Raw genomic sequence first — 27,734 nt, 5'->3', positions numbered from 1 at the left:
CAAGTACCTAGTTTAATTACTTGTCATGCCAATAAATCTATACTGAAACAGAGAGAGAATGTTACCTGGAGGGCCAGTCGGACTACAGATGAAAGGTTTTTGAGCAGGCAGTGGATGATGTCCAGCAGACACAGGAGCAGAGAAGAGCAGCTCTTCAGCCCTGAGTGCATTTCTTTCTCCAGATACATGCCAGAGACTTCCACAAAGACGTTACTCACCACCTCAATTACACCTGAGAAGAGAGATAAACACACATACAGAGAACAGTCACTCTTCTATACATGCATCTGCTCTGACTGTCCATCTGATGGACACAAACACATCTAACATATCAGCAATTTAATTAAACAACTGCCTGTCACACATTACATTTCACTCAATATACTAACTGTCTGAAGTGGTCATAGTTACATAGGTGAGCATAGAGCAGGGGTGTCCAAACTACAGCCCGTGGGCCAAATGCGGCCCGGGGATGAATTTTAAACGGCCCGCAGCTTGTCTATTAAAATCTATTATACGTGGCCCGCCATGCATAATTTACAAATCGTGCCGTTTCACAATGTCAACACAAGGTGCAGTACTAGATTTAAGCCAGGGAAACATTAACGCACCAAAAGCGGAACGAAACCGCGCTACTTGTGCGCACCGTGCAGCGCGCGACTCACAAGCTCACAAATGTGTTGACTTGCTGAGTGTCACGACCACTAAACAGCCAGTGAGAAGTGTTCGAATTCGGAGTAGAGGTCTCAGGTACAAGCTGCAAATCTCTGTGATTTAATTCAGTTTAAAGCCAGTTGAAACAGCGCTGACTTAATCAACAACACTAACGTGCAAATCAGGAGAAACATTGAGCTGATCCAGTTAGAATACTGTCCAGCCAACAATTCATCAACATTTATCATGGATTTACTGTGGTAACACTAACTGTAACCGTGGTATTTTGTCATAAATGTAGGCTAATATCTCATTTTATTTCATTTTAAGTAGACATATATTAAATTAGTAATAAAGGCCAAATTACAGACTATTTTTTGTCATAAACTTGCAGTTCTGTGCATTCGTAATTATATTAAATGTGTTTATAGACTAAATACCATAAAGCCATTCTAGATATAGAAACAATATTTTATACTTTTTACCATATAGTGAGGTGCAATGTGTGGTTTTACCTTTGGTGATCTAAATAGAGTTCCTTTTAATTTAAATAAAAATTGAGTTCTAACTCAGAATTGCACACTTTAAAAACGAGGTTGTTAAAAGTTTTACATATATTGTTTGTGTATTATATTTACATCTGTATCAAGCTACTCTACTGTCAGCTCAAGCTTTTGTCAAATCTGTCATGTTTTCAAGAAACAAAACATGTAATATGTGCCCTCCATAAGTATTGGAACAGTAAAGACAAAATTCAGCTCTGTTAGCTGTGGTGTCAAGACATCTATAAATATGATTAAAAGATTAATATGAGGCAGAAGTACAGAATGTCACATTTTATTATTGGCTGTTTCAACACAAAATGTTTTACCAACTACGAAGTACAGCACTTCTACAGTTTCATCCCTCTGCCTAATGTGAGCATACGTATTGGGACAGTTTAACTTTAAAAGGAAATTTAAAAGTGTAAAAGCTAATATTTCATTGTAAATCCCTTGTAAGCAATCACAAGAGCGAGTCTGTGGCCCATAGACATCACCAGACTCTTGGTTTCACACTTTGAAATGCTTTTCCAGGCCTTTAATACAGTCATTTTTAACGGTTGCTTGTTTTGGGGAGTTTCTGTCTTTAGGGCCAGATTTACTAACAGCTTGCGCCAGCGCAAATCCTCTTTTAGCGTAAAAAAACTACTGTGTGGATTTACTAAAAACACGCAGTGCAAAATCAGTGCTGAAAAGGTGTGGACTGAGTTGTTTTTGCGGCTGACCTTATTGCATATGCATTTGTAGGAGTTTCCCTTTCAGACGCAAAATTTATGGGAGGAGAGTATTTAAATGATTCACGCAATGCAATTTACTAATGTTTAACCTCGTCATTTTACTGGTATTTGCACCGTTATTTAACGCCCCCAAAAAAAGCATGTCTTAACCCATTTTGCGATACGGCTGCAATTGTTGCTGCTAGGAGGAGACACCACAGAGAACAGAGAGGTAGAAGGGAGAAAATATTTTCCACTCATATTAATTTCTTTGGAATTCCAGAAGAAGACGTTATCAGCTCTGCTTATTTGCGACCCAACGCTAATTTGCGCTGCTCTTGTTAGATTGTGTTGATCATTATGTAAATGATTTGACTGCGTCTGTGTTCTTCAATTTGCGTGTCAGCAGCAGATCACGCGCAAAACTTGCCACTCCCATTGGTGCGTTTGTAGAATTGCGCTCTCACGCTAATTTGGCCCGTTTAGTAAATCTGGCCCAATGTCTAATCTTCAGCTGGTGAAATGCTTGATCAATAGGATTTAAATCTAAAGATTGACATGGAATGTCCTGAAAAAGATAGATACCACAGGCAAGCTTCAGCAACCGACAACGACCAGGTCAGCTGAGAAGATCAACAGCAGTTGATGACAGACAAATGACACGGGCTATGAAAAAAACTCTAAAATAACTGTCAGTAAAATCACCAGCAACCTTCAGAAAGCTGGGGTGATGGTCTCACAATCTGCTGTTCGCAGGAGACTTCACCAACAGAATTACAGAAGATACACGGCAAGATCAAACATCTGATCAGTACCAAAAATAGGAAAGCCAATTTGAATTAGCAAAAACACACAGAGATGAGCCAGTTTTAGAACAGAGTTTTATTGACAGATGAGACAAAGATTAACCTTTATCAAAGTGGGAAAGCAAAAGTGTGGAGAAAAAAAGAAACTGCAAATGATCCAAGGCATACAAGCTCTTCTGGAAAGCTTGGTGGAGCTAGTGTCATGTCATGGGCATGCATGTCTGCCTCTGGAACAGGCTCACTCATCTTTATTGGTGACTTATTCAATGATGGCAGCAGAAGAATGAATTCAGAAGTGTACAAAAAAAAAAAAAAAAAACTGGCCTACCAGTGTTCAAGAAAATGCCACCAGAGTCGCTGGGAAGTGCTTCATATGAAACTCCCCAAAATAATCAACTGTTGAAAATGGTTGTATTAAAGGCCTGGAAAAGCATTTGAAAGTGTGAAACCAAGAGTCTGGTGATGTCTATAGGTCACAGACTCGCTCCTGTGATTGCTTGCAAGGGATTCACAATTAAATATTAGCTTTTACACTTGACAATTGAGGGACTCAAACACAACTAATAAAAAAGGTTCAAACATTCACTGATGCTCCAGAAGGAAACACGATGCATTGAGTCGGGGGGTGAAAACTTTTGAACAGGATGAAGATGTACAAATTTGTCTTATTTCGTTTAAATATCAATTTTTTTCATTTAGTACTGCCCTTTGGAAGCAACAGAAGATACTTAAATGTTTCCCAGAAGACAAATTAAGTTCAATTAACCTTGATCTTCAAATTCAAAAAGTTTTCACCCCCCGGCTCTTAATGCATCGTGTTTCCTTCTGGAGCATCAGTGAATGTTTGAACCTTTTTTATTAGTTGTGTTTGAGTCCCTGAATTGTCCTCAGTGTTAAAAGATGGATCTCAAAATCATACAGTCACTGCTGTAAAGGGTTCAAATATGCAAAAAATCCTTGAAAACTGAAGAATCTGCAGGACCTGGAGGATTTTTCTGAAGAACAAACAAGAGACTCATGAACAACCATCACACAACAAAAAAACAGTCGTAGATCATCCAGGTAACCACACACAGTATTAAGAATCAATGGTTCACAAACTTTTGAACTGGGTCATTTTAATAAATTCAGCTATTTTTTTTTGTCTTGTTGATTATATGTAAACATCTTTTATGTAAAATATCTTACTCAGGACAGTACTAATTAAAAAATAACATGCATTTTGTATGATCTCTCTTATTTTGTTAAAATTATTCACATTTTCACAGATTCTGCAAGTGGTTCACATACTTTTTCTCGCAACTGTATATATATATACTGTATATATATATAGGAATCGGCCCCCAGATGTGTCCACAACATCGAATCTGGCCCCCTTTTAAAAAAGTTTGGACGCCCCTGGCATAGAGTATATGAAGATTCTCAGTTTATGGTGGAAAAAAAAAAGATCAGTATGATTTTTTTTTTTGACATTTTTTTTTTTTTTCCTAGCAAGGTGCATTGATTGAATTGATCAGAAGTGACAGTAAAAACTTCTAGAATGTTACAAAATAAATTGTGCTTTTGAACTTTCTATTTATCAAAAAAATCTGAAAAAAGTAGTTTCCACAAAATATATTAAGTAGCACAACTGTTTTCACTGATAATAATAAGAAATTTTTCTTGAGCACCAAATTAGTATATTTATCACATGATTTCTGAAGAATCATGTGACACTGAAGCCTGTGTGGCTGCAAGCTAAAATGCTGTGAGTGTATATGAAGATATTTTGCTATTTAAATATTTTTAATTGGCAATGTTATTTTGAGGATCTTAAAGGGTGTATATATGTATCATTAAATTATGTATCAAATTTCATACTACATATTCTATTCTATTCGCAAATATACAAATGACTGAAGTTTAGCATTGATCATTTTATTCCTGCCAGAAAGTCTGTTGAGTCAGTTTTGAGTCATAAACTCAAACACAGACCACATGTAACTGGGATGACTAAAGTTTATTTTGAGCTTCCAAATAAAGTCTTTGAATCCTTACAAGTGAGACTAATTCTGGTTCAAGCCCAAAACCACATGATTCAGGTCCAAATGAACTTTCAAATGAAAAATGCAGTGCAACCTAATCCACAGTGTAATTCACCCAATGTGACTTCCAAAGACCAGAAGTAGAGAGATGTACACAAGTCTTCTCATTTAAAACTTTGCCCATTATTTAACTTCAAGGATGCCAAAAAAGGAAACGGAAAATAACTTTTACATTACTCTGCAGTAAAGTGGAGTTGGACAAAAAGTTATTTTCCATTTCCAGCCAGATCTTTTAATTCGTTCATGGAAGCAGTGTGAATGGCAGACCTCACAAACATGTTATTAGTCTGAGATACAAAACATAAAAAAGTCACTTTTTCCTTGCAATTGATGACACATGAAGTATATGATCTTCCACAAAAGCAGACAGAACCCTTGCCTTCTCTTCCACCTTATTGTGGCTTTCTTTCTCAGAATCGTTGAAATATTAAGATTAAATGAATAATGTGTCATCTCGCCTTTCCTTGCGAAGCGCTCAACATGGCCTGATCTGTCTACCAGAACACTGGAAGCACAAAGATATACTGGGAGGTGGACAAACACAGTTTTTAATACTGCTGCTACACACAACTGCCATTGTTACTACAGGTGGCAGATGTTTCTGCATTTTCCTGTTATCAAGCTAAAATATACAAAATATACAATAAACAAAGTGAGCAGACTTGTAGTCTAAGAGGACTGTAGGATGAGCAAAGCTTCTCACAATGTGCTGATGTATTTCCCATTAAAAACATGAAGTCAGGGTGGAAAAGATCATCCCTTTAAAACAACAACAACAACAACAACAACAAAAAAACTAACTAATATAGTTATTTTACATCACAGCCTAGCAAAGCCACACTCGACAGCTTGTGATAGCTACAGATGTAATAAAAATGAAATTGATTTGCCATATTAGTTTTAATAGGACATTTCATTTATAATACCAGTTACTGTTAAAACCATGATCAATTTTAGTAATAGTGAAGATGTGTGTTTTGAAAACCTTTTATTTCATGTTTGTGGTATTTAAAATGTAGGGAGGGGAGAATATATTCTCACTCTAGAAAGCATTAGATTGGCCGACATTTCTCCAATGCATTGTTGTCATCATTTTTTTAGACAGCGACAGTACATTTTAAATGCATTTATATTTAAATAAATAAATCTTTGCACAAAGGCTGTAGAACTGTGACAATCTCTGGACAAACGATCCAAAAATAATGAGTATCAACGCAACAGCTTCATGCAAAAATATGTAAATAATACTAAGCAAAAGACTGAACAAACTGAGGGCTTAAAAACACAGAATAATGACAAACTAAACAAGAAGTAGGTAAGCAACATAATTGGTTACCATAGCAACAAACTAGTGATCAGAACACAGGAAACGGGAAGGAAAAACATGAAAACAAGGAATACAAACAGTCCATGAAACCGAAACTAAGGACATGTTCACATTTGGCAGGTTTGGTTCGTTTTAAAAAAAAAAATATATAGTGTGATTGCTCGGTTAGTGCAATTCATTTGAGTATGCTGCCATCCAAACCCTGGTGCACACCAAACAAGTGGACCGAGTTCAGTCCAAGACTGGTATGGTTCGACTAAAATATGAATGCAACACAGACCAAAGACAAATCTAAAGATGATCTAAACAAACCAAAAACAGGACGTGATGTCACAAAATGTCACCCTAAAACCGGCAGAATGCTCAAGAATACATTTTTTTTTCTTGTCATAGTCACAATGTTGCGCATTACAGTTCAGTACAGATATCAGGACCACGTTTTCTTGTAGCGGATCTTTGTTTATGCAAGTAATGGAGGAATTCCTGGCGCTGTTTTGACTTATTTACACATTTTATAAGCTCTTTGTGAGTTCTCAGCTGGTAAAAATACCACCATATGTACACACACACAACGAGTACATTTAGCCCAGCACACAGCATTGTTTTTGGATGTTGGCAATATATATGTCAAAAGCCGTATTTTTTGTTTGTTTTGTGTCTTTAGGTTAGGTGTTAAAAATGACAGCGTCAACACTAAGTGAACCAGGACTAAATGCATAATTTTCTTTTTTTTTGGTCCTAACCAAGAGAACCAAACTACAAGTTGGTGTACAAACACTGATTGTGATTGCCAGATGGCAAACTTTTTCAAGTGGATTTTTTTGAAGCATGCATCAATGCATGCTTTTTGGGTTAATACTGGCCATAATCCCTTCGGCGAGGTAGAAAGATAAATCTGTGTCTCTAATGTTCAAAACTTGTAATATGTATGCGTTTAAATGATTGTTTTGGTCTGAAATAGCTAAAAAAAGGGATCTTTATTTAATAATAGGAACCATCTTGTAAACTCAAAAAAGGAGATGAACTAAAATACAATAAAATTTTATCTTTAAAAAGTGTGAAAAGGATCACATACACAGACTTTATCAAAAGTCAACAAACCTCAAGCATCAAATAACACCTAATTGATTTATGCATATCACGTGACCAAATGTCATAATCGTGATTGCATCACGAGGGACTGACACCATGCTGTCAACATGTGGTCTGACTGAACCTATGTGACATGTGCTCTGCACTAGGTCTGGTGGTAACAAACTTCATTACTCAAGGGGTGATAGAGTTACATCCAGACGTACACTATATTGCCAAAAGTTTTGGGACGCCTGCCTTTACGTGCAGATTAACTTTAATGACATCCCATTGTTAATCGTTAATCCAGGTTTAATATGGAGTTGGCCCACCCTTTGCAGCTATAACAGCCTCAACTCTTCTGGGAAGGCTTTCCACAAGGTTTAGAAGTGTGTTTATGGGAATTTTTGACCATTCTTCTAGAAGCGCATTTGTGAGGTCAGGCAGTGATGTTGGAGTGAAGGCCTGGCTCACAGTCTCCGCTCTAATTCATCCCAAAGGTGTTCTATCGGCTCTGTGCAGCCCAGTCGAATTCCTCCACAGCAAACTCGCTCATCCATGTCTTTATGGACCTTGCTTTGTGCACTGGTGCGCAGTCATGTTGGAACAGGAAGGGGCCATTCCCAAACTGTTCCCACAAAGTTGGGAGCATGAAATTGTCCAAAATGTCTTAATGCTGAAGCATTAAGAGTTCCTTTCACTGGAACTAAGGGGCCAAGCCCAACTCCTGAAAAACAACCCCACACCATAATCCCCCCTCCACCAAACTTTACACTTGGCACAATGCAGTCAGGCAAGTACCGTTCTCCTGGTAACTGCCAAACCCAGACTCATCCATCGGATTGCCAGACAGAGAAGCGTGATTCGTCACTCCAGAGAACACAACTCCACTGCTCTAGAGTCCTGTGGCGGCATGCATTACACCACTGCATCCGACGCTTTGCATTGCACTTGGTGATGTAAGGCTTGGATGCAGCTGCTCGGCCATGGAAACCCATTCCATGAAGCTCTCTACACACTGTTTTTGAGCTAATCTTAAGGCCACACAAAGTTTGGAGGTCTGTAGCTATTGACTCTGCAGAAAGCTGGCGACTTCTGCGCATTGTGCCTCAGCAAGCACTGACCCCACTCTGTGATTTTGGCCTACCACTTCGTGGCTGAGTTGCTTTTGTTCCCAATTGCTTCCACTTTGTTATGATACCACTAACAGTTGACAATGGAATATTTAGTAGTGAGGAAATTTCACAAATGGACTTATTGCACAGGTGGCAACCTATCACGGTACCACACTTGAATTCACTGAGCTCCTGAGAGCGACCCATTCTTTCACAAATGTTTGTAGAAGCAGTCTGCATGCCTAGGTGTTTGATTTTACACACCTGTGGTGATTGGAACACCTGAATTCAATGATTTGGAGGGGTGTCCCAATACTTTTGGCAATATAGTGTATCTGACATTAAACAGACATGTTATTATTCAGTTAAGGTGTTATCAATGTGTTGACAAAGTAACAAGATTCTCTTCAAACTGTTGCTTCACCATGTAGTTGATCTAAAAGAGAAAACTGACCATAAAAGAAGACATTAACTCCATTTCCTACAATAGCGTCTTTTTGCGACATGCTGAGGGTGAGTGATTGATGACGAAATTTTCATTATTAGGTGAATTATCCCTTTAATAATAATTAAAATAAAATAGAAAAAACAAAAAACAAAAACATTTTTATGGTATTGCTAAATTTTAAATGATATTGCTACATCTAAAATTCATGATAATAATTAGAAAAATTAGGAAACATTATTACTCATATGTTAGAAAGATTTTCAAACCACAATTGACCACAATTTTCCAAGTATTTACTGTAGTAACACTAACTTTAACCATGTTATTTAACCATATAATTATGGCATATCTCCATCCATCCATCCATCCATCTTTTCTGTTTTCATAGCTTAGGCTATGTCTCAGGGTGTATTTCATTGATATCTGTCAAGTAAGATATTTTATGGAAAAAAAAAAAAAAAACAGCTTACAACAGCTTTAAAAGCACTTTTCATACTAAAAGTAAGTAGGATTCAACCTGACGACATACCACAGAAACACACATATACCAGATGATCGATACCTTCAACCACACACAAAAGGACCTATGACTCTACAGATACAGAGGAAAGCACAACACTCCATGCTAAATATAGAGGATACTATCAATTCACTGCATTGGTGCACCCTGGGGACTACAAACTCAACACAAAAAACACTAAAGGGTGAAGTGCCCACTTGGAACATAGACTATTTCCAGTTCCAGTGTATTGGGGATGGCATGAGAAAGCGAGTGTGTGAGTTGAGCTATCTTCCAGTCCCAGCAGTAATAATCAGGAGGAGTTGAGTAAGACCTGAGGCTATCATGCTGTTTATCTGAGATTAGTACTGCAGTTATCTGAGGTGAAGGACCCACGCATGTAATTCGCCGCTTGACAAATTATGCAAGATGAATACAGCAGCAATGCCATCAACAATACAAATCCACTGCTGAACGGAGAAAACACAGCCAAGGCTGTCACCTTTAATACAGGGGAAATACAGATGAAACCGGAACTGCAGCCTGAAACGTTCACAATTTAGGTGAATTACCATAAATGCGCACGGTGCAAAAATTACTTCTGAAATTTGTATGTAAATATATTGAACTGAAATGCATACGTAGGTCTTAACAGAGCTGTGAGCGGTATTTCAGAGCTGTCTCAAACACAAAGAGCTTCTTGCCAGACTCAGAATATTTATGCTTACAGCTGTACAGTTAAATTTATGCAACTTACTTTCTTTTGGTTCCGAATTTATTGCTATTACTTCCAGTAAAATGAGTCATGCAAATACGACTTTAGGATATGGATGTTTTTCCACCTCCACGAGCAAAGCAAAAACAAACAAGTCAGCAGTTCACGTTTTATGAGGAAATACCTCTTTCTTTCCTTCGTACGGCAGTCAGAAAGCAGATATGTGCCACAAAAGCCAGGGTATATACCTGACGTGTTTTCTGGAAGTATTCCTGAGCCCATGTTGTGATTTCCATTACAGTAGCATTCCTGTATGTGATGCAGTGCCGTCTAAGGGCCCGAAGATCACGGGTATCCAGTATGGTTTTCCGGCCTTGACCCTTACGCACAGAGATTGTTCCAGATTCTCTGAATCTTTGGATGATATTATGCACTGTAGATGATGATAACTTCAAACTCTTTGCAATTTTTCTCTAAGAAACTCCTTTCTGATATTGCTCCACTATTTTTCGCCGCAGCATTGGGGGAATTGGTGATCCTCTGCCCATCTTGACTTCTGAGAGACACTGCCACTCTGAGAGGCTCCTTTTATACCCAATCATGTTGCCAATTGACCTAATAAGTTGCAAATTGGTCCTCCAGCTGTTCCTTACATGTACATTTAACTTTTCCGGCCTCTTATTGCTACCTGTCCCAACTTTTTTGGAATGTGTAGCTCTCATGAAATCCAAAATGAGCCAATATTTGGCATGACATTTCAAAATGTCTCACTTTCAACATTTGATATGTTATCTATATTCTATTGTGAATAAAATATAAGTTTATGAGATTTGTATATTATTGCATTCCTTTTTTATTCACAATTTGTACAGTGTCTCAACTTTTTTGGAATCGGGTTTGTACTTACTTTTTAATTAGTCTTCCCATTGATGCCATCACTGTCTTCATTCAGGCCGATTCGACGAGAACGCGCACGAAAACAAGAGGCGGGATTTATCGCACAAACCAATCATGTCCAATCGCAACGATCATATCCAATCATAGCGCGATGGAGGCACTGCCTCCTCTCACGTGACTTTCCCCCATTCATTCTCTATTACCCCCCACTAAACCCACTGCATGCTTTGGGGGCTCTGCTTTGTTTCTATGAGCTGAAGGGAGGCACAAGAGACGCGGACTCCCGCTGTAACCTGTGGGTGTCGCTGTTTGACTGTGTTTCTTTAGGAAAATGAGTGACTTTTACACTTTTTAATGTCAAATTTTGTAATATTTGCGTTGTTTTAGTTTTGTAATATCGATTATTTTCTCATCCAGTTTTTTTGAGGAGGCACTGCCTCCCTTGCCTCCTCGGAGGAAATGCCCCTGCTGCATACGTAACGCGATAAAACATTTGCATAATGCACGCCTATGGTCTTCGTTGGCTGCCTGCAAACAGTGCTTACTTTTTTACCATCCTCAAACACTGTAGCTGGTTCGTGTGGTTCAAAAAGACGCTGTGTTCTGCATTGTGACAGCAAATTCATGTTATTTTCACTTCCAAAGGATGAGGATATGAAGAATCAATGATTAGAATTAATTTTTACAACGATACCACAGCAGATGAACCAAAGACGAACGAAGGTCTTACGGGTGTGGAACGACATGAGGGCGAGTAATTAATGACAGAATTTTCATTTTTGGGTGAACTAAGGAGGGGTTTAGAGAGACCGAATCTTCGAACTGCTTCGAACGAATCTGAGAATCTGAGAAATGAGGTGATCTTAAAGGCATATTATGAGAAAACGAAAGTGATTTTTGATCTTTAAACCTGTTGTAGAAAACCTCCAAAACAAAATTAGGAACCTATGAAATAGCATAATGGGGCACTTTAAGGAAGCATCACATGTATATTTCATGTATAAGGCCAATGTATTAGCATCCATTAATTTTAAGAAGGAAACTGGTTAATTTTTTGCACTATTTTCATCTTCCAGGTTTAATGTGTTAATGTGTCAATGTCACAGGATATGCTATAGTATGATGACTACTTTTAATTATTCATGAGACTGCATGTCCTTATCAACTGAGAAGACACTTCACTTAATTATTCAAAACCACATGCTTTTTTATGACATACATTTCAAACTGTGAGATCAAGTACAGTATACGCTCAAAAATAAATATTCTAAAAAGGGGTTTTCACAACGATGTCATAGAACATTGGTTCCTCAAAGAACCTTTCAATGAACAGTTCTTAAAACAACCACTTTTTTTTCTTTTTCTTTTTTTTCCTGAGTGTGAAGAACTTCCATGGACGTTAAGGGTTTTTCATAGAACCATAGATGCCAATAAAGAACCTTTATTTTGAGAGTTTAGTTGAGAGACAATCTCATGGATCGCAAGTGAGTGTTTGTTTTTGCTTTGTGCATATAATATATATATATATAATATATATATATATATATATTTACACTACGGGGCTGTTGAATGCTTGAATCTAATTGGTTGACCAGCGTTCTAAGGTGTGCAATTATTTTAAGGGAAACGCACGGCTAAAGTAGTTCTAGGCAGGTTTGTACCGCATTGCAGTTTCATATCACTTCGCCAAATGATTTCAGTTATTTCAATAGATCCTTACAGCCTACAACCGCAAAAGAACCAAAACCAAGCAAATAAATACAGTAAACAATAGGATGAAAACGACAAATTATTATCATGGTTTTTGCCACAAAATACGTTTTATTGTGTCCTAAAAAAGTGCATACTCTCTCCCACGCTCTCTCTCTCTCTCTCTCTCTCTCTTTCTTTCAAACGTACACACACACTGTATAGTACGGACATACACTCGCACAGAAATGTTTGGTCAGCGCTGCTCTGACGAATTAATCAGTAAAACATTTTAGCAACTTAAGATACATGACTCACCAGCGAGGTAATAACTGCGGTTCTTGAGGTAAACTTATAGTTTCGCTATTAGTAGAGACACTGCTGCCATTAGAGACACACAGATCAGGTAGGCTAATTCACATATGCTGCTTATTCTCTCTCTCGCTCTCTCTCTAACTGCGTTAATAACTGTATCAACAGTATTATTCTACTATCAAGGCTCAAGCCTCCGGGCTGTTGAATTCTTAGAAAATAATGCACACCCAAGCTTGCCACCTCGGACCACTTACAGAACGGCTCATCGTCAATTATTCCTTACATACATACATATTATATATATATATATATATATATACACATTATATATATATATATATATATATATATATATTCTATAATTGTTTACTCATCGTTCCAAACCTGTCTGACTTTCTTTCTTCTGCAGAACACAAAATAAGATATTTTGAAGAACGTTGTCAACCAAATTTCGGAGCTGAAACGATTTGGTTATCAACATTCTTCAAAATATCTTATTAGCAGAAAACAGAAATTGATATTCCCTTTAAATAGCTTCGGTCTTGCCTGCTACTTTTTACTAGTATCTATACTAAGTAAATAGCCACTTTTTCATAAGGTTAGCTTGACTAGTTTATCTACTTTAAATTATGAGTCACTTGGCAAGCTACAGTTTCAAAGTAGTTTCCTGAACATTGAACTCTGTTGTGTCTTCCACAATCTCTCTGTCTAGTATTCTCCCACTTGCTTATTCCTTCTCCATCTGTTATCTTCCACCCCGACAAATCTCACCAATTATAAAACTCATCTTGCCTTTCTCACTCTTTCCTCATCTCAATCGACCCTCAACCCTGCCGCAGCTCTCTTTATTTTCCTCACATTTTCTCATTCTTTCTTCATCTCTCTCTTACTCCCTCCTTCACTTCTTGTATCTGCGTCCCGTGCACATGCTCCCTTGCTCGCACCTAAAAGAACCAATTACAGTGTTCCCCCCTTCTAGAGCGGAGCAGGGCCGAGGTGGCTGGCATTAGCAAGATAGCGCTAATTGTAGGGGTTATATTTAGTGCTGGGTCAGAGCTTTCCGAGAGGAGGAGTGCTGATAACGATGGTGGCTGCATGTGATGGCTTGTAGATGACCCTGTGCTGTAAAAAACAGGTGTGGAGGGCAGGGTTTGTTGCGTCTGATCCCAGCCTGCAGCAGACTGGCCCACTTAGACAGAAGAAGAGGTCCATGAGGGGTTGTTGTGATATGGGGAAGCATGCTGTGCACAGATCTACCAGAAAAAAGCCATTACAGGCCTGTACTTATCTGGAAGGCTTGGGATGTGTGTGCGTATCTGAGTGCTCACGGTCAGCCTCACTACAGCTGACAGACAGAAACTAACCTGTAAAAACACAGCAAATATACAAGTATTTTGGAATATCCCAATGTAAAATATCCAGAATATGCACCTTCCCCCATAACAAAACTCATCAAGGTCTGACGTTTTGCATGGCAGACTTCATTTCTTTAAACATTTGTGTTCATTTACATTTTTAGAGAGAGAATATTATGCAAATAGCTTAAATTATTAATGACTTACTAGCATGAAACCGATCTGAATGGTCAGCTTGTACATGACAGGTTTCAACACAAATATATAAATGTCAAATGTTCATATTTGCTGTATTAGTATATATTGCTTCTTGTGGCAAGGGAGGCGTGGTTTAGCATTCGCCGCAGACGGAAAGTGAGCTCGGGAGACATGAGTGGTAAGGGAAACGCCTCCGGTTAACGAGATCTAACAGGTGTTATCATTTTGCAGTGAGTCGAGAGACAGGATAAAAAGCCTGTGATGTCTGGCTGTGGAGAGAGAGAACGAGCTGTGTGAGCGAGTTGAAACTGCTGATGAGCACGTGTTTTGAGTTGATGTTGGAAAGAGCCCTCATGCTGAGTTTATTTTGTGAATTAAGTTGTGAATAAAGATTTTGGAGTTTGCACAGCTGCTCTTGGACCTCGCCTCCTTCTTTCCCCGAACCCTTTAAACTGACATTGTCAAACCTCTTTACATATTATTCCTGAGAATGTATTATTTACATATTTAAATAGACTAACTATTTTTATTGCATTATTATGTATTGCACTTCAACAGAATTTCAATTAATGGTCAACTGGTCGATATATCAGCCGATAGTTGGCATTTTTAAAATATCGGTATTGGCCGATGAGTTTTTCTGTTTGGCCAATGTGTTGGAAGCGGGACTTTTATTTTGTCACCAGCTCTGAGAACGGCAGCGCCTGAGCACACAGCGCTTCCATTCTCTGTCTTCATTAGTTATGGTCTCTGTTTAACAGTTTTGCCTAATACGTTACTAAATAGAACTGTTAATGAAAAAGTATTATAGTACATTTGCTTTTATATTATTAGTAACAGAAAGGCAAACACTACAATACTTTCTCATTTACCCTCAAATACAAATATGCATTTATATCATTTAAACAAATCTTTGAATATCTAATAAACATTTAATTTCAAGTTTTGCAGACTTAGTTGAATCCAGCTGTCAGATATTCTGAAGTATGCATTTGTAGCCTGCATGAACGTTTTACTCTGCGTGTGACGGTCAGTCTATGCGACTGAATGCAGACAGGAGAGTTTAGCTTCACTGGAGACGCTCGATCGACAAACTTTAAACCCTTGCTTTTTAAATTATGCTGCCACACCATTGGCCACCCATGCCCTCTAAAATATCAGCATCGGCCATCAAAAAATTTGTTTCTGTTGAAAGTTATGTGAGGGAAAAACTTTATCTGAACAAAATAAAATGCACAGCTTAATTAGATACTTCTGTTTACAATATTGAAGTCTATTCATTAGGTCGAAAAGCTAAATTCCACATTTTATAACTACAGAATATTCTACAGAGTGCTTACTACCTATTAGTTTAGTCTTTACAAATTGTGCAACCAAATTTGCTATTTGCTAACTAAATAGTTACAAACTAAATAGTAGTTACTTAGTCCCTAGTGTGAGAAAATTTGGTGCGATATAACATTTTATTGAATGTTGCTAATGTCTGTTCAGAAAGAAATTGCCGTCAGTGCAATTTTCCAATGTCAGGATGTTCGCTAACAGTTCACTATTTTTACTCTTAAGCAAAGAATGAAAAAGAACTTTGTCATGAGTATATCAGGACCTTCAAAACCATGCAAATGGCCACCAAGATCTGCACTTGTGGCAAAAAGTTTCTAAGTAGCAGCTATGAGATGTTAAATTTTTATCATTTCGCAATCCAAATTTTCAAAATATTAATATGATTTTTGGACCAAATCATGAAGTTATAGTCCTAATTCTAACTGTTACATATGATTGGTTAAAAATAATTTTCTTAAAGGAACAACAAGGATGTAGAACCAGGAACATGTTTTGCTGGGTAAACACATGGTAAACTCACTCACCTGTCCCAGCTACCGCTCTCTTTCTGAGGTGAGAGCTAAGAACGTGTTACTTAACGTAGTCAACGTGAATCTCGCCTTCTCTAGAACCACACGAGCATGTAAGTGTGAACCGGCACATTTTTTCCCCAAGGTGCCCCCTCTTCAAACTGTGTTGAATGTGGAGAGTGTGTGTGAATCTGACTCATCTCCTTTTATAAAAAAACAAACACGACACACACAAACATACACCCCCACACACTTCAGCGTCCATCTCGCCCTAGCGTGTGGCGAAGACAGGCGTGCAAGTCCAAAACTGTCAACATAAGTAAGGCTATAGGAATCCATTACTCAATAATTCAGCACAGGGAGCTGAAAGTGTCAGGGTGAGACTGGGCATTCATACGGCAGGCTGGAAAAAAAACAAAAAAAAAAACCCTTGCATGGTTATGAACAGAGACAACAGACAGCAACTTGTGCAGATGAGAGAATGAGTGAGAGGCTGCCCAGTAGCTGGGTGGATAGCACCAGATGAAAACAGAAAGGCATCTTTTTTAGATGCCCAAGCCTGGACGGTGGGTGATATGAGGGCTAGAGGGGTGGGACACTAAGTAGATGTGGGCTACAGGGCCACCGCACAAGAGTCCACGCTGATAAAAGCAGCAGTATCTGGTAGAAGCCCTTAAAAAAGGCAGCTGAATGCCCTCCCCCTCCATCGGAGTCACACACAAGAGTCAGACAGCGAGATGAGAGCAATAAGGGTCTGGTAATGGAATGAAAACACTCCAAAACAAAACAAGGGCAGCTCTCTGAATGCAGGCCCTTTTCATGTGCGTGGCAGTGTCTGGGTGAAAAGACTGTGTGGGTTTATGTTTTCTGGTTCAGAGACAGACTAGAAACTGCAGGGCCGATATATCAAAGCGAGTGACGTTCAGATGCACTGCACCTTGCTGGTAGAACGGTCGGAGGTCCGTGCCCTTCTGTCCAATCAAATTGCTGAGGAGAGCCATGGCGTTCTGCATCGTGTTGCCAACTGTGTTATTCTGGTGCTCCTGAAAAAGAAGAAGAAGAAAAAAAGAAAATAGTCTCATATTAAAATCTCAAAATATCTGAATAAATATTTGAAAGTACATTATTTTTGATATATAATGTTAAAACCAGTTTGGATTAACCAGTTTTCAATGATTCAAAGCTGTGTGTAAATTAGTGGACACAACTGTGACCAGTGTTGGAGAAAGTTACTTTTAAAAGTGATGCATTACAATATTGCGTTACTCCCTAAAAAAGTAACTAATTGTGTAATTTTTCTCACCTGAGCTGGGCTTGCTTATTTGTTTTTTAATAACAACAAAAACAAACAAAAAAAAAAAAATCTATTTTTGGCAAATGTTAAGGCCCTTTCACACCAAAAATGAAATGAATAAACATCAAGCTGAAGGAAATGCATATTTACGCCTGTACAGTAGAGGGCGCACCTCAAACAAACCTTTCAGCTGTGCTGCCATTCTGGACTAAAGAAGAATAGGATGCAGGAGAACACTGTTATTTCTAAATCTAATCTAAAAATTTTTGCTAATTAGTATGGTTTAATTGGATCATCAAAGGTCAGCAGCAAAGATATTGGTTAATAAAGTGAGATTAAATACATAAAGTATATTTGTGTAATTAATTTCAACATGGGGACAGGAGAGCTGTCAGTCAATAAATGTGAAAACAAAGTAACTTGCGTTACTTATTTGAAAAAGTAACTTAGATATTTTGTTGCAAATTGAAAAAGTAATGTGTTACTTTACTAGTTAAAAGTAATCGGATTACGCAACTCAAATTACTTGTAATGCGTTACCCCCAACACTGACTGTGACCACGCGGAAAAAAAAAAAAAAAAAAAAAAAAAAAAATTATTATTCCAATTGCTCATACTCAATAGAGGTGTGTTTTTGTGTTTCTGAGCCAGTGGTTCTCAAACAGGGGCCGGGGCTCACTATGGGGCTTCTGCAAAGTTCCAGGTGGGTAACAATAAATTTAGTTATATTAAAGGGTTAGTTCACCCAAAAATTACAATTATGTCATTTATTACTCACCCTCATGTCGTTCCACACCCGTAAGGCCTTCGTTCATCTTCGGAAAACAAATTAAGATATTTTTGATAAAATCTGATGGCTCAGTGAGGCCTGCATCGCCAGCAATAACACTCCCTTTTTCAATGCCCAGAAAGCTACTGAAAACATATTTGAAACAGTTCATGTGACTACAGTGGTTAAACCTTAATATTATAAAGTGACGAGAATACTTTTTGTGCACCAAAAATAACAAAATAGCGACTTTATTCCACAATATCTAGTGATGGGCGATTTCAAAACACTGCTTCATTAAGCTTCAAAGCTTTATGAATCTTTTGTTTCGATTCAGTGGTTAGGAGCGCGTATCAAACTGCCAAAGTCACGTGAACTATTGAAGTTTCAAAACACTTATGAAGTAACGAAGCCTCATTTACTGAAATCATGTGATTTTGGTGCTCTGAACCACTGATTCGAAACAAATGATTCGTAAAGCTTCGAAGCTTCATGAAGCATCGTTTTGAAATCGCCCATCACTAGATATTGTGGAATAAAGTCACTATTTTAACAAAAATATCTTAATATGTGTTCCGAAGATGAACGAAGAACTTACGGGTAAAATAAAGATGTACAACATCATAATTTTGAGTTTATTTGTTTTAATACAACAGAAGTGCCAGAGGTTCAGTAAAGCAATGAATTAAAATTTGATATTATTAATAATAATATTAATAATATCAATATATTATAAAAATATTAATTATTATATTACTAAAATATGAATATCACTAATGTCATTTTAAAAATGTGTTTTAAAGTAATAAGCAATGGTTAACTGTAGTGGATTACTTTTTTAAAGTTACTTATCAAAATGCATCTTTACACCGATGATTTAAGGCTGATCTGTGCCTGCTCAAAATTCTGTGTAACAACATAATGCTGCATAAAAGCCAGACTAAATTATGCCTGTTCTGACCCACCTTAGCCCCTAGTATAACAGTACTAATAAAATTGCTGTGTAAATACATTTGTGTCACATCTGAGCAGCATTAAACAGTCTGTGTAAAGACACCTACAGTAAATATCAGTTTCTGAAGCAGCTTCTGTGCCACATTTATGGTGGAAATTTGGCTCAACATTCTTTTTTGAAAGTAAGCAACCACCCAGAACACCCTAGCATTGCGGTAGTGTTTTCATCACAAATGAATTATTATTATTAACTTAAATTATTTACTTTTATAAACTTTATAATTTACTTAATGAACTCAATAATAACAATAATAATAATAATAATAATAACAACAACAACAACAACAACAACAACAACAACAACAACAACAACTATTTATTTTAGTTTTATTTATTTATGTATAATTGGTTTCTTATATTGCTGTTGCCACCATTTTGTAAACAAAATAAGCCACTCAAGACTGTCCAGTACAATGATTTTAGCATAGTTAGTAATTTTGGCATTTCATTCCATGTTATAACTCCCTATAACCTTGATAAAATCACTGTAGCACAAGCCTTTTTGTTGCTTAATGCTTTAATACAAGACTATAAAGCGCTTCCAGTGAAGCAAACACTGTCTGTTATAAAACCGGCAATACGAAAAAGTGCAGATCATCAATTCCACTTTTGTGTAGCCGTCTACTATTTTCAGGAGTGGAGAGTGAATCTAACCAGAGAGGGCATAGGTGCTGCCAGATAGAGAGAGCCAAGGCTCTGCCCTTCTCATCTCTCCCCCAGGGTGGACACTCGAGGCTGGGTGAGGCCAACAGGGGGAGCTGGCTAAGGCCGGAGGTGTCGGGACGGTGTTGTCTAGGTCTTTCGACTCTAGGGTCAAAGACACTGTCTAATCCTGCAGCGAGCTCAGGTCCAGGGGCCGATTAAAAACATGATAAACAGACAAAGAAGAGCAGAAAGAAGGCAGAAGAAGGAGGGGAAAAAAATCGATGGGGGTTTTAATTAGAGGTCTGAGTGAGGCTTGGGAGGGAAAGAGAGAGAGAAAGTGAGATAAAGAGAGAGAAAGAGGGGTCTGGCCAACTCTACTGGCTGACAGACAGATAGAGAAGGGTATGTCTGTCTCAGGGGAATCTCTGAGCCCCTCCACAGGCTCTGCAAGAATTTTCAAGGCCTGGAATCATTACTTTTTCCACTTTATTTCCGCACGGAGCCTCGGGAGAGGTGGAGTGGAGGGGTCGTGCATTCATCAGGAACCTTCAGTCCATACATAAATATAGCACACACACATACAAACTGCAGGAGAGACAATGAGGAAGCGTTTAATATTGTGAGTGTGCTGAAAATAACTTGTCTAACAAAACCAGTTCATCTTCATGTCACAGGCATTAGTCCGGTTACATTTGAAAACATATTTTTCTCTAAGTTTTGTCCTTTTGGCCCAAAGTGGCAGATACATTTGAAAATACTGTTTTCTCATTGTATTGTGGACTGTGACAATAAAGGTATTCGAAAACAATGACACATGTTTAGTCATGTGACTAGTATTGTACTTATATATATCTATGGTTATACCAGCATGTCCCAGCTATATTTGCTATTCTCTTGCACAATGATGGTTAAGATAAATATTACCTTGTACAATCTTCATATTACATTCCTGCAAAGATGACAGATAATTTACTCGCAACTGCTGTCCTGCATCAAAAAACGAGGTCAGTTGTGGTACCATACATGGAATGGAGATTGAGTGCGAAATGGAAGGATATTTTGCTAATAAATTAAGAACAGTGTGGGAATTTTGTGTTGTATCACCTCAGTGAGTTTTTATTATATGTTTATTATTAGCAAATTAGGAAACGACAGCAATTAACCAACAAAGATTCAATCAATTCCCGATGGACAAACGTCTCGCCCCACTTTTTTTTTTTTTTTTTTTCTCCCTGTTCAAGAAGTCATTTCAGTCAGATATACGTTATAATAAACACTTTGAATTCAGTAATATTATCAATTTGACTGCACTGACACTATTGCATAACAACAAAACTTGAACTAAACTGAGCTGGATAATGAACTGAATCAACACCGAATGGACTTGAGTTTAATAATAACACTATTTCCCTCTGTAGAGTTTCTCATAGCAGAATTAAGCTTGTTTCATAATTTGATGAAACAAGCTTATTATTGAAATTATTGAACTAAATTGGATCAATACTGAACTGCGCTGAATAATGACACTATTATCTTTTGTAAAGCTTCTTTATTATTAAACTGAGTTTGCTTCATAGCTAATGAACTTTGCAACATCTACACTGTTACTGAACTAAATAGAATCAACAGTTAACTAAATTGAGCTGAATAATAAACTAGGTCGACCCCCTAATAGTCAACTAAATGTTAGTCGATGAGAAAAAGCTTAGCCAAATTGAAATTAGTTGGTTAGTCACAGGAGGGAAAATTTTTAAATTAGAAATAAAAGGCTATTTTCTACCCTGATTTTAGCCCTCTGATTTGAAAGCTCTGTTGGAAGTGGCGTGTCTGAGACTTCAGTGTAAACGGCCACTGCTATGATTGGCTAACATCTTTGCATTTGAAATAAGTATTACATGTGGAACTCTCTCGAAAACTTTTACTACATTTGTACTATTACAGCTGTTGAGATTAAAGGGATAGTTCACCCAAAAATGACAATTCTGTCATCATATACTCACCCTCAAATTGTTCCAAACCTGTATGAATATCTATCTTCTGCTGAACACGAAAGAAGATATTTTGAAGAATATGGGTAATCAAACAGTTGATGGACCCCATTAACTTCCATAGTATGAAAAAAATACTATCGAAGTCAATGGGGCCCAACAACTGTTTGGTTACCAACATTCTTCAAAATAACTTCTTTTCTGTTCAGCAGAAGAAAGAAATTCATACAGGTTTGGAACAACTTGAGGGTGAGTAAAAGATGACAGAATTTTCATTTTTGGTGAACTATCCCTTTAACTATGAAAAGTGTTGATTACATTATTATATTTAGATCTACTCCCGTTGCATGAAAGGTTAAAGATAAGCATTGTAGCCAATGACAGAAATGTCTGTTGAGCGCATGAACGCAGTGATCTTATCATTGCAACTCGATTTCGGCACTCTCATGAATGCTTTCATCATAACTAACAGTGCAAACGCGATGTAAATAAGAGATTCATTGTGCAGTGTAAACAGCGTCATTGATTATAATGGAAGTTTTGGCAAGAGTCCAGAGCTCAGTCACTGATAAACTCGTGCTGTTTGATTGACAGCTCCAGCGATTATAAAGGAAGGGTTCTTTGATCGCTTTCTGTATATAATTTCATCGATTTAAACAACAGATTATTTTCATGCTTCTAAGAGAAACAATGTGAAGTTGACCGTTTAGTCACTGACTTGATTTACTGATGCATAAATGATTTTGAAACAAAACGTCTGAACGTCTGACTGTACATGAATCACAGATCACAGATTAGGTATTAGAAGTAACACTGTTATTTGCATGTTGTGGCATTACTGTCCATATCTTGCAGTAAAAGTCTGCTTGCAAAGCCTGTGCCGAAATTGCAACTGATTTAGTGATCCTGTATCTCTCTTCTCTCTTCATCTCACTAACACGCCAGTGGGCGGGGTCAAAGATACAATGATGTAGAAGTAGGCATTGATCTTTCGTCGCACTATTACGTCATAATGTAACAAAATCCGAAACGAATCCTTAGCCATGCTAACCAGCAAAACCTTGACCCGCCATTTCTGAATTTGTATACAGACAATATTATTTTATTGCATTCAAAATTTACATCAAAATTTACATGTGTTACCATGGCAGGTGCCCCTCTGAACAGTTTCTCACTTGAAACTAGAAAAACTAGACTGTTTGATCTGCCAATCCCATTTTATAGATTAAATGAAAAATATCTACATCTTCATATTTAAAATTTTACGTAAAATTAATGGTTTTCAGATTCTCCTGTTGTGATACACTATATTAAAGAAGAAATTTTCAGAACACTGTCTTACACTTCCATCTATTACTACCTTAAAAACAGAATCCTTTTATTTCTGCTCCTTAGATTGACAAGAACAGCTAAAAGCTTTAAGTGCACTTTTCTTGCTCAGAAAGTGTGGCTGCGAGTACATCTCAGCTCTAAAGAACATTAATGGTTTCTTTTTCCCAATCTATACTGACAGGTCACATTCAACAGAAAGCCATGGCAGTAAAAAAGTGAGGGAAGCAGTGTTGGAGTAATTCATTAAAGTTTCTTCACAATGATACTATACGATGTCTTTCTTTAAATGGCTCATGGCTGCCTTGATATATTTAAGTGACTTAAGTAAAGAATAAAGAATGCCAAATAAATCACAGGCTTTTCATACATCCTTTTAAAGGTGCAAGTGTGTAAATTGTAGCGGCATCTAGCAGTGAGGTTGCGAACTGCAAACAACAGTGCTCACCCCTCCCTTTCAAAGCAAAATAGAGAAGCTACGCTGGCCGACACAAGACAATGATTTCGTCATCTGAGACATCAGTGTATAGTGACAATGCAAGCTGCCTCTAAAAACATGAACGACATAGAACAAGAACAAACAACATATGGACTAAATGCGCTCTGTAGATTGTTTGTCCGTTTTGGGCAGCTGTAGAAACATGCCGGCGCATAATGGCGACTTAACATGTAAAGGGACCCGCAGTGTATGAGATAGAAATGGCTCATTCTAAGGTAATAAAAACATAGCGGTTCATTATGTAAGGTCTTTATGTACCACTGAAAACATAGTTATGTATATTATATCACATGTCTATCAATAGATCCTCCCAAATTTTTGAAAAGAAGTCTCTTATGCACACCAAGGCTGCATTTATTTCATCAAAAATACAGTAAATACACAAATTTTGTGAAATATTATTTCAATTTAGGTTTTTTTAATTTTTTTTTATTTCAGTATATTTTAAAATGTGATGTCAAAGCTGATTTCAACAGCCATTACTGTCACATCCTTCAGAAATCATTCTAATATGCTTATTTTGTGCTAAATTATTATCAGTTATTATTGGTGCTCAATCATCAACAGTGGTTCCTATTATTATCAATGTTGAAAACAGTTTTTGCAGTTGAATATATTATATATATATATATATTTTTAATCTTACTTACCCCGAACTTTTGAACGGTAGTATATCATAAGAAATATTTCTTGAGCACCAAATCATATTAGAATGATTTCTGAAGGATCATGTGACACTGACTGAAGACTGGAGTAAAGAATGTGGAAAACTACATTTTAAAATACACTAAAATAGAAAAGTTATTTTAAAATTATAATAATATTTCACAATATTATTGTTTTTACTGTATTTTTTATCAAATAAATGCAGACTTGGTGAGCATTAGACACTTTTTCAACAACATTAAAACTTTTGACCAGCTCTCTGGTTGACACATGAGTTGTATAATTGCAGACTGATTCCCATAGCATAATCTTCGTAGAGCTGAATGGGCTAGATATATACGTCAAACAACTCAGCCTTTGTCATCAGTATTAGTCTTTTTTCTGTTGAAAGTTTCGACCAATAAGGCGCTTTGGGATTTGGGATACACAGAGAAGACTCGCCTCAGCACATTAACACAATTCAAATGTTCGGTAAGCGGTAATCCCTTCGCTTGTTACAGCAAACAGGCCCAAACCTCTGTGTGGAGGGCAGATTGTGAACTGGAAGGGCAGCAGTATTGAGGGATTGGGATTAAAGGGGATGTGAGGCTGTAGCTAACGTCTCTTACGGCTCACTTGCTTGCTGAGATGGCCAAAGAAGTCACACAAACCTCTCTCTCTCTCCTGGTTCATTAGCGATCTCTTGTTCATTAGAGTCCTCGGCTTCCTTTCATGTCCTCTCAGGGCTCATGAGGATGAATGGACTGCATCTGAATTACACTGAGACTCAGAGACTGGGCTGCACTCCGATTGAAGCGGTAAAATCAAGTTCAGTTTGGCCTCCAAAGAAAGTTTAATATTGAGACAGTAGATTCAGAAAAGGGTGGTGAGCATAACTGATAAAACAGATCGCTTTGCTACTGATTGTTCAATACGCCGTGATGCATATGCTAAAACCCATGATATACAGTGCTCAGCGTAAATGAGTACACCCCTTTTGAAAAGTAACATTTTAAACAATATCTCAATGAACACAAAAACAATTTCCAAAATGTTGACAAGACTAAGTTTAATATAACATCTGTTTAACTTAGAACATGAAAGTAAGGTTAATAATATAACTTAGATTACACATTTTTCAGTTTTACTGAAATTAGGGTGATGCAAAAATGAGTACACCCCACAGCAAAAACTACCCCATCTAGTACTTTGTATGGCCTCCATGATTTTTAATGACAGCACTAGGTCTTCTAGGCATAGAATGAACAAGTTGGCGACATTATGCAACGTCTATCTTTTTCCATTCTTCAAGAATGACCTCTTTTAGAGACTGGATGCTGGATGGAGAGTGATGCTCAACTTGTCTCGTCAGAATTTCCCATAGGTGTTCGACTGGGTTCAGATCAGGAGCCACTGAATCACTTTCACCCTGTTCTTCAGAAATCCAACAATGGCCTTAGATGTGTGTTTAGGATCATTGTCATGTTGGAAAAGTGCATGAAGACCAAGGGCACGGAGTGTTGGTAGCATCTTCTCTTTCAGTATAGAGCAGTACATCTGTGAATTCATGATGCCATCAATGAAATGCAGCTCCCCGACACCAGCAGCACCCATGCAGACCCACATAAGGACACTGCCACCACCATGTTTCACTGTAGGCACCATGCATTTTTGGTGTAAAGAAATTCTTTTCTTTCTCAGGTCTTGTGACATTTCTCTTCCATGTGGTGCCACTGCTGACAGCATGACATGGGAAAGGGTTTTAACACCCTTTTATAGTCAACTGTCTGCTGGACACCTGTATAATGAATAATTACACTCACCTGTGGTTGAATTCTTGTTAAATTAGACATTTGTAGTCTAAAATTTAGCTTTGCTCCAGAGACTTTCAGTGGGGTGTACTCATTTTTGCATCACCCTAATTTGAGTAAATCTGAAAATTTTGTTCTCTAAGTTAAATTATTAACCTTACTTTCATGTTATAAGTTAAACAGATGTTATATAAAACTTAGTCTTGTCAACATTTGTTCATTGAGATATTGTTTAAAATGTTACTTTTCAAAGGGGGTGTACTCATCTACACTGAGCACTGTAGATATAGTACTATGACCTAAAAGACCTGTTCACTGGGCAACAATAATGATAGATCTTTTATTTATTTATTTATTTATTTGGTCGTTACGTCAGGGACTATATCTTCAAACTGAGGGATGTCACTTCACTTCATTTTTGCATTTATTATTTATAGGACAGTTGAAGCAATGACAGGAAGTGATAGGAGAGGAGATCAGGAAATGAAAACAAGTCAGGACTTTTTTTTTTTTAAATATTTGAGTCTCTTATGCTGAACAAGGCTGCATTTCTTTAATAAAAAAATCAGAAAACAGTATTGTAAAATGTTATTATGATTTAAAAACTGTTGTCTATTTTAATATTTGGTCTGCCATTCTAATATTCTGATTTGGCGCTCAAGAAACATTTCTTATTATCACAGCTGAAAACGGTAGTGCTGGTTAGTTTTTTTTTGTGTTGAAATCATGACACCTTGATGAATAGACAGATCAAAGAACGACATTTATATGAAATATGTTTTTGTAACAACGTAAAAGTCTTACTGTCACTTTTGATTAATTTAATGCTGAATAAATGTATTCATTTCCTTTAAAAAATACTACTGACCCCAAACCTTTGAAAGATAATGTAGAAACCATTTTGTAAAAGCAATACGTTACTAAAGACTGCTGTACTATGAATACAGTCACAGTTAAAGGAGATGCAGGCATTCAGCTGTGCATCTTGCCTCACATTGACCTTTAGCTGTGACTATTCACAATAAAGCATGGCCTTTCGCACGGTATTGTAATAGTCTACATCTCATTTATCGCAAAAGTTGTTCATTCCGTACCATCCTCTCTCAATTTCAGTGAGACATATTCTCTACAGAGCAAACCTACAGCTTTTTAATTTAAGGTGCCCCAGTTATGCTATTTTGTTTTGGAGGTGTCCTACAATAAATTTACATGCAAAAATACTTTAATTTTCTCATAATATACATGACACATCAACTCATTTCTCAAAGAGTCTGACAATGTTTAGTTTGAAGATTCAATCTCTCTAAACCCCTCCTTTCCTCAAGACAACTCTAATTGGTCAGATGGCACAGTCCGTTTTGATTGGCCTACTGCTTACAGCGCGTGTCAGAAACAAAACGCTTATTCAGGGTTTCTACAGGTTTTATCAAATCTAATTTATTGCTTTTTAATGCCTTTT

The 27,734-nt window shown here is 37.3% G+C and overlaps 1 protein-coding gene across 1 annotated transcript in view; it reads right to left on the bottom strand.

Annotated features, from left to right (window-relative positions):
• Nucleotides 1–27,734, bottom strand: part of ulk4 (unc-51 like kinase 4) — a 237,735-nt gene that overhangs the window by 62,515 nt on the left and 147,486 nt on the right. The window contains exons 32-33 of the mRNA XM_051866618.1: nt 17,219–17,324; nt 66–232 (exon numbers count right to left, since the gene is read on the bottom strand). Of these exons, the coding sequence (XP_051722578.1) occupies nt 66–232; nt 17,219–17,324 (273 nt within the window). The remainder of the gene's footprint in view (nt 1–65; nt 233–17,218; nt 17,325–27,734) is intronic.

The sequence above is a fragment of the Ctenopharyngodon idella genome, chromosome 16 (assembly GCF_019924925.1).
Source record: "Ctenopharyngodon idella isolate HZGC_01 chromosome 16, HZGC01, whole genome shotgun sequence".
Classification (NCBI taxonomy): Eukaryota; Metazoa; Chordata; class Actinopteri; order Cypriniformes; family Xenocyprididae; genus Ctenopharyngodon; species Ctenopharyngodon idella.
The sequence above is the reverse complement of the archived record's forward strand: the minus strand, read 5'-3'. Positions and strand labels throughout refer to the sequence as shown.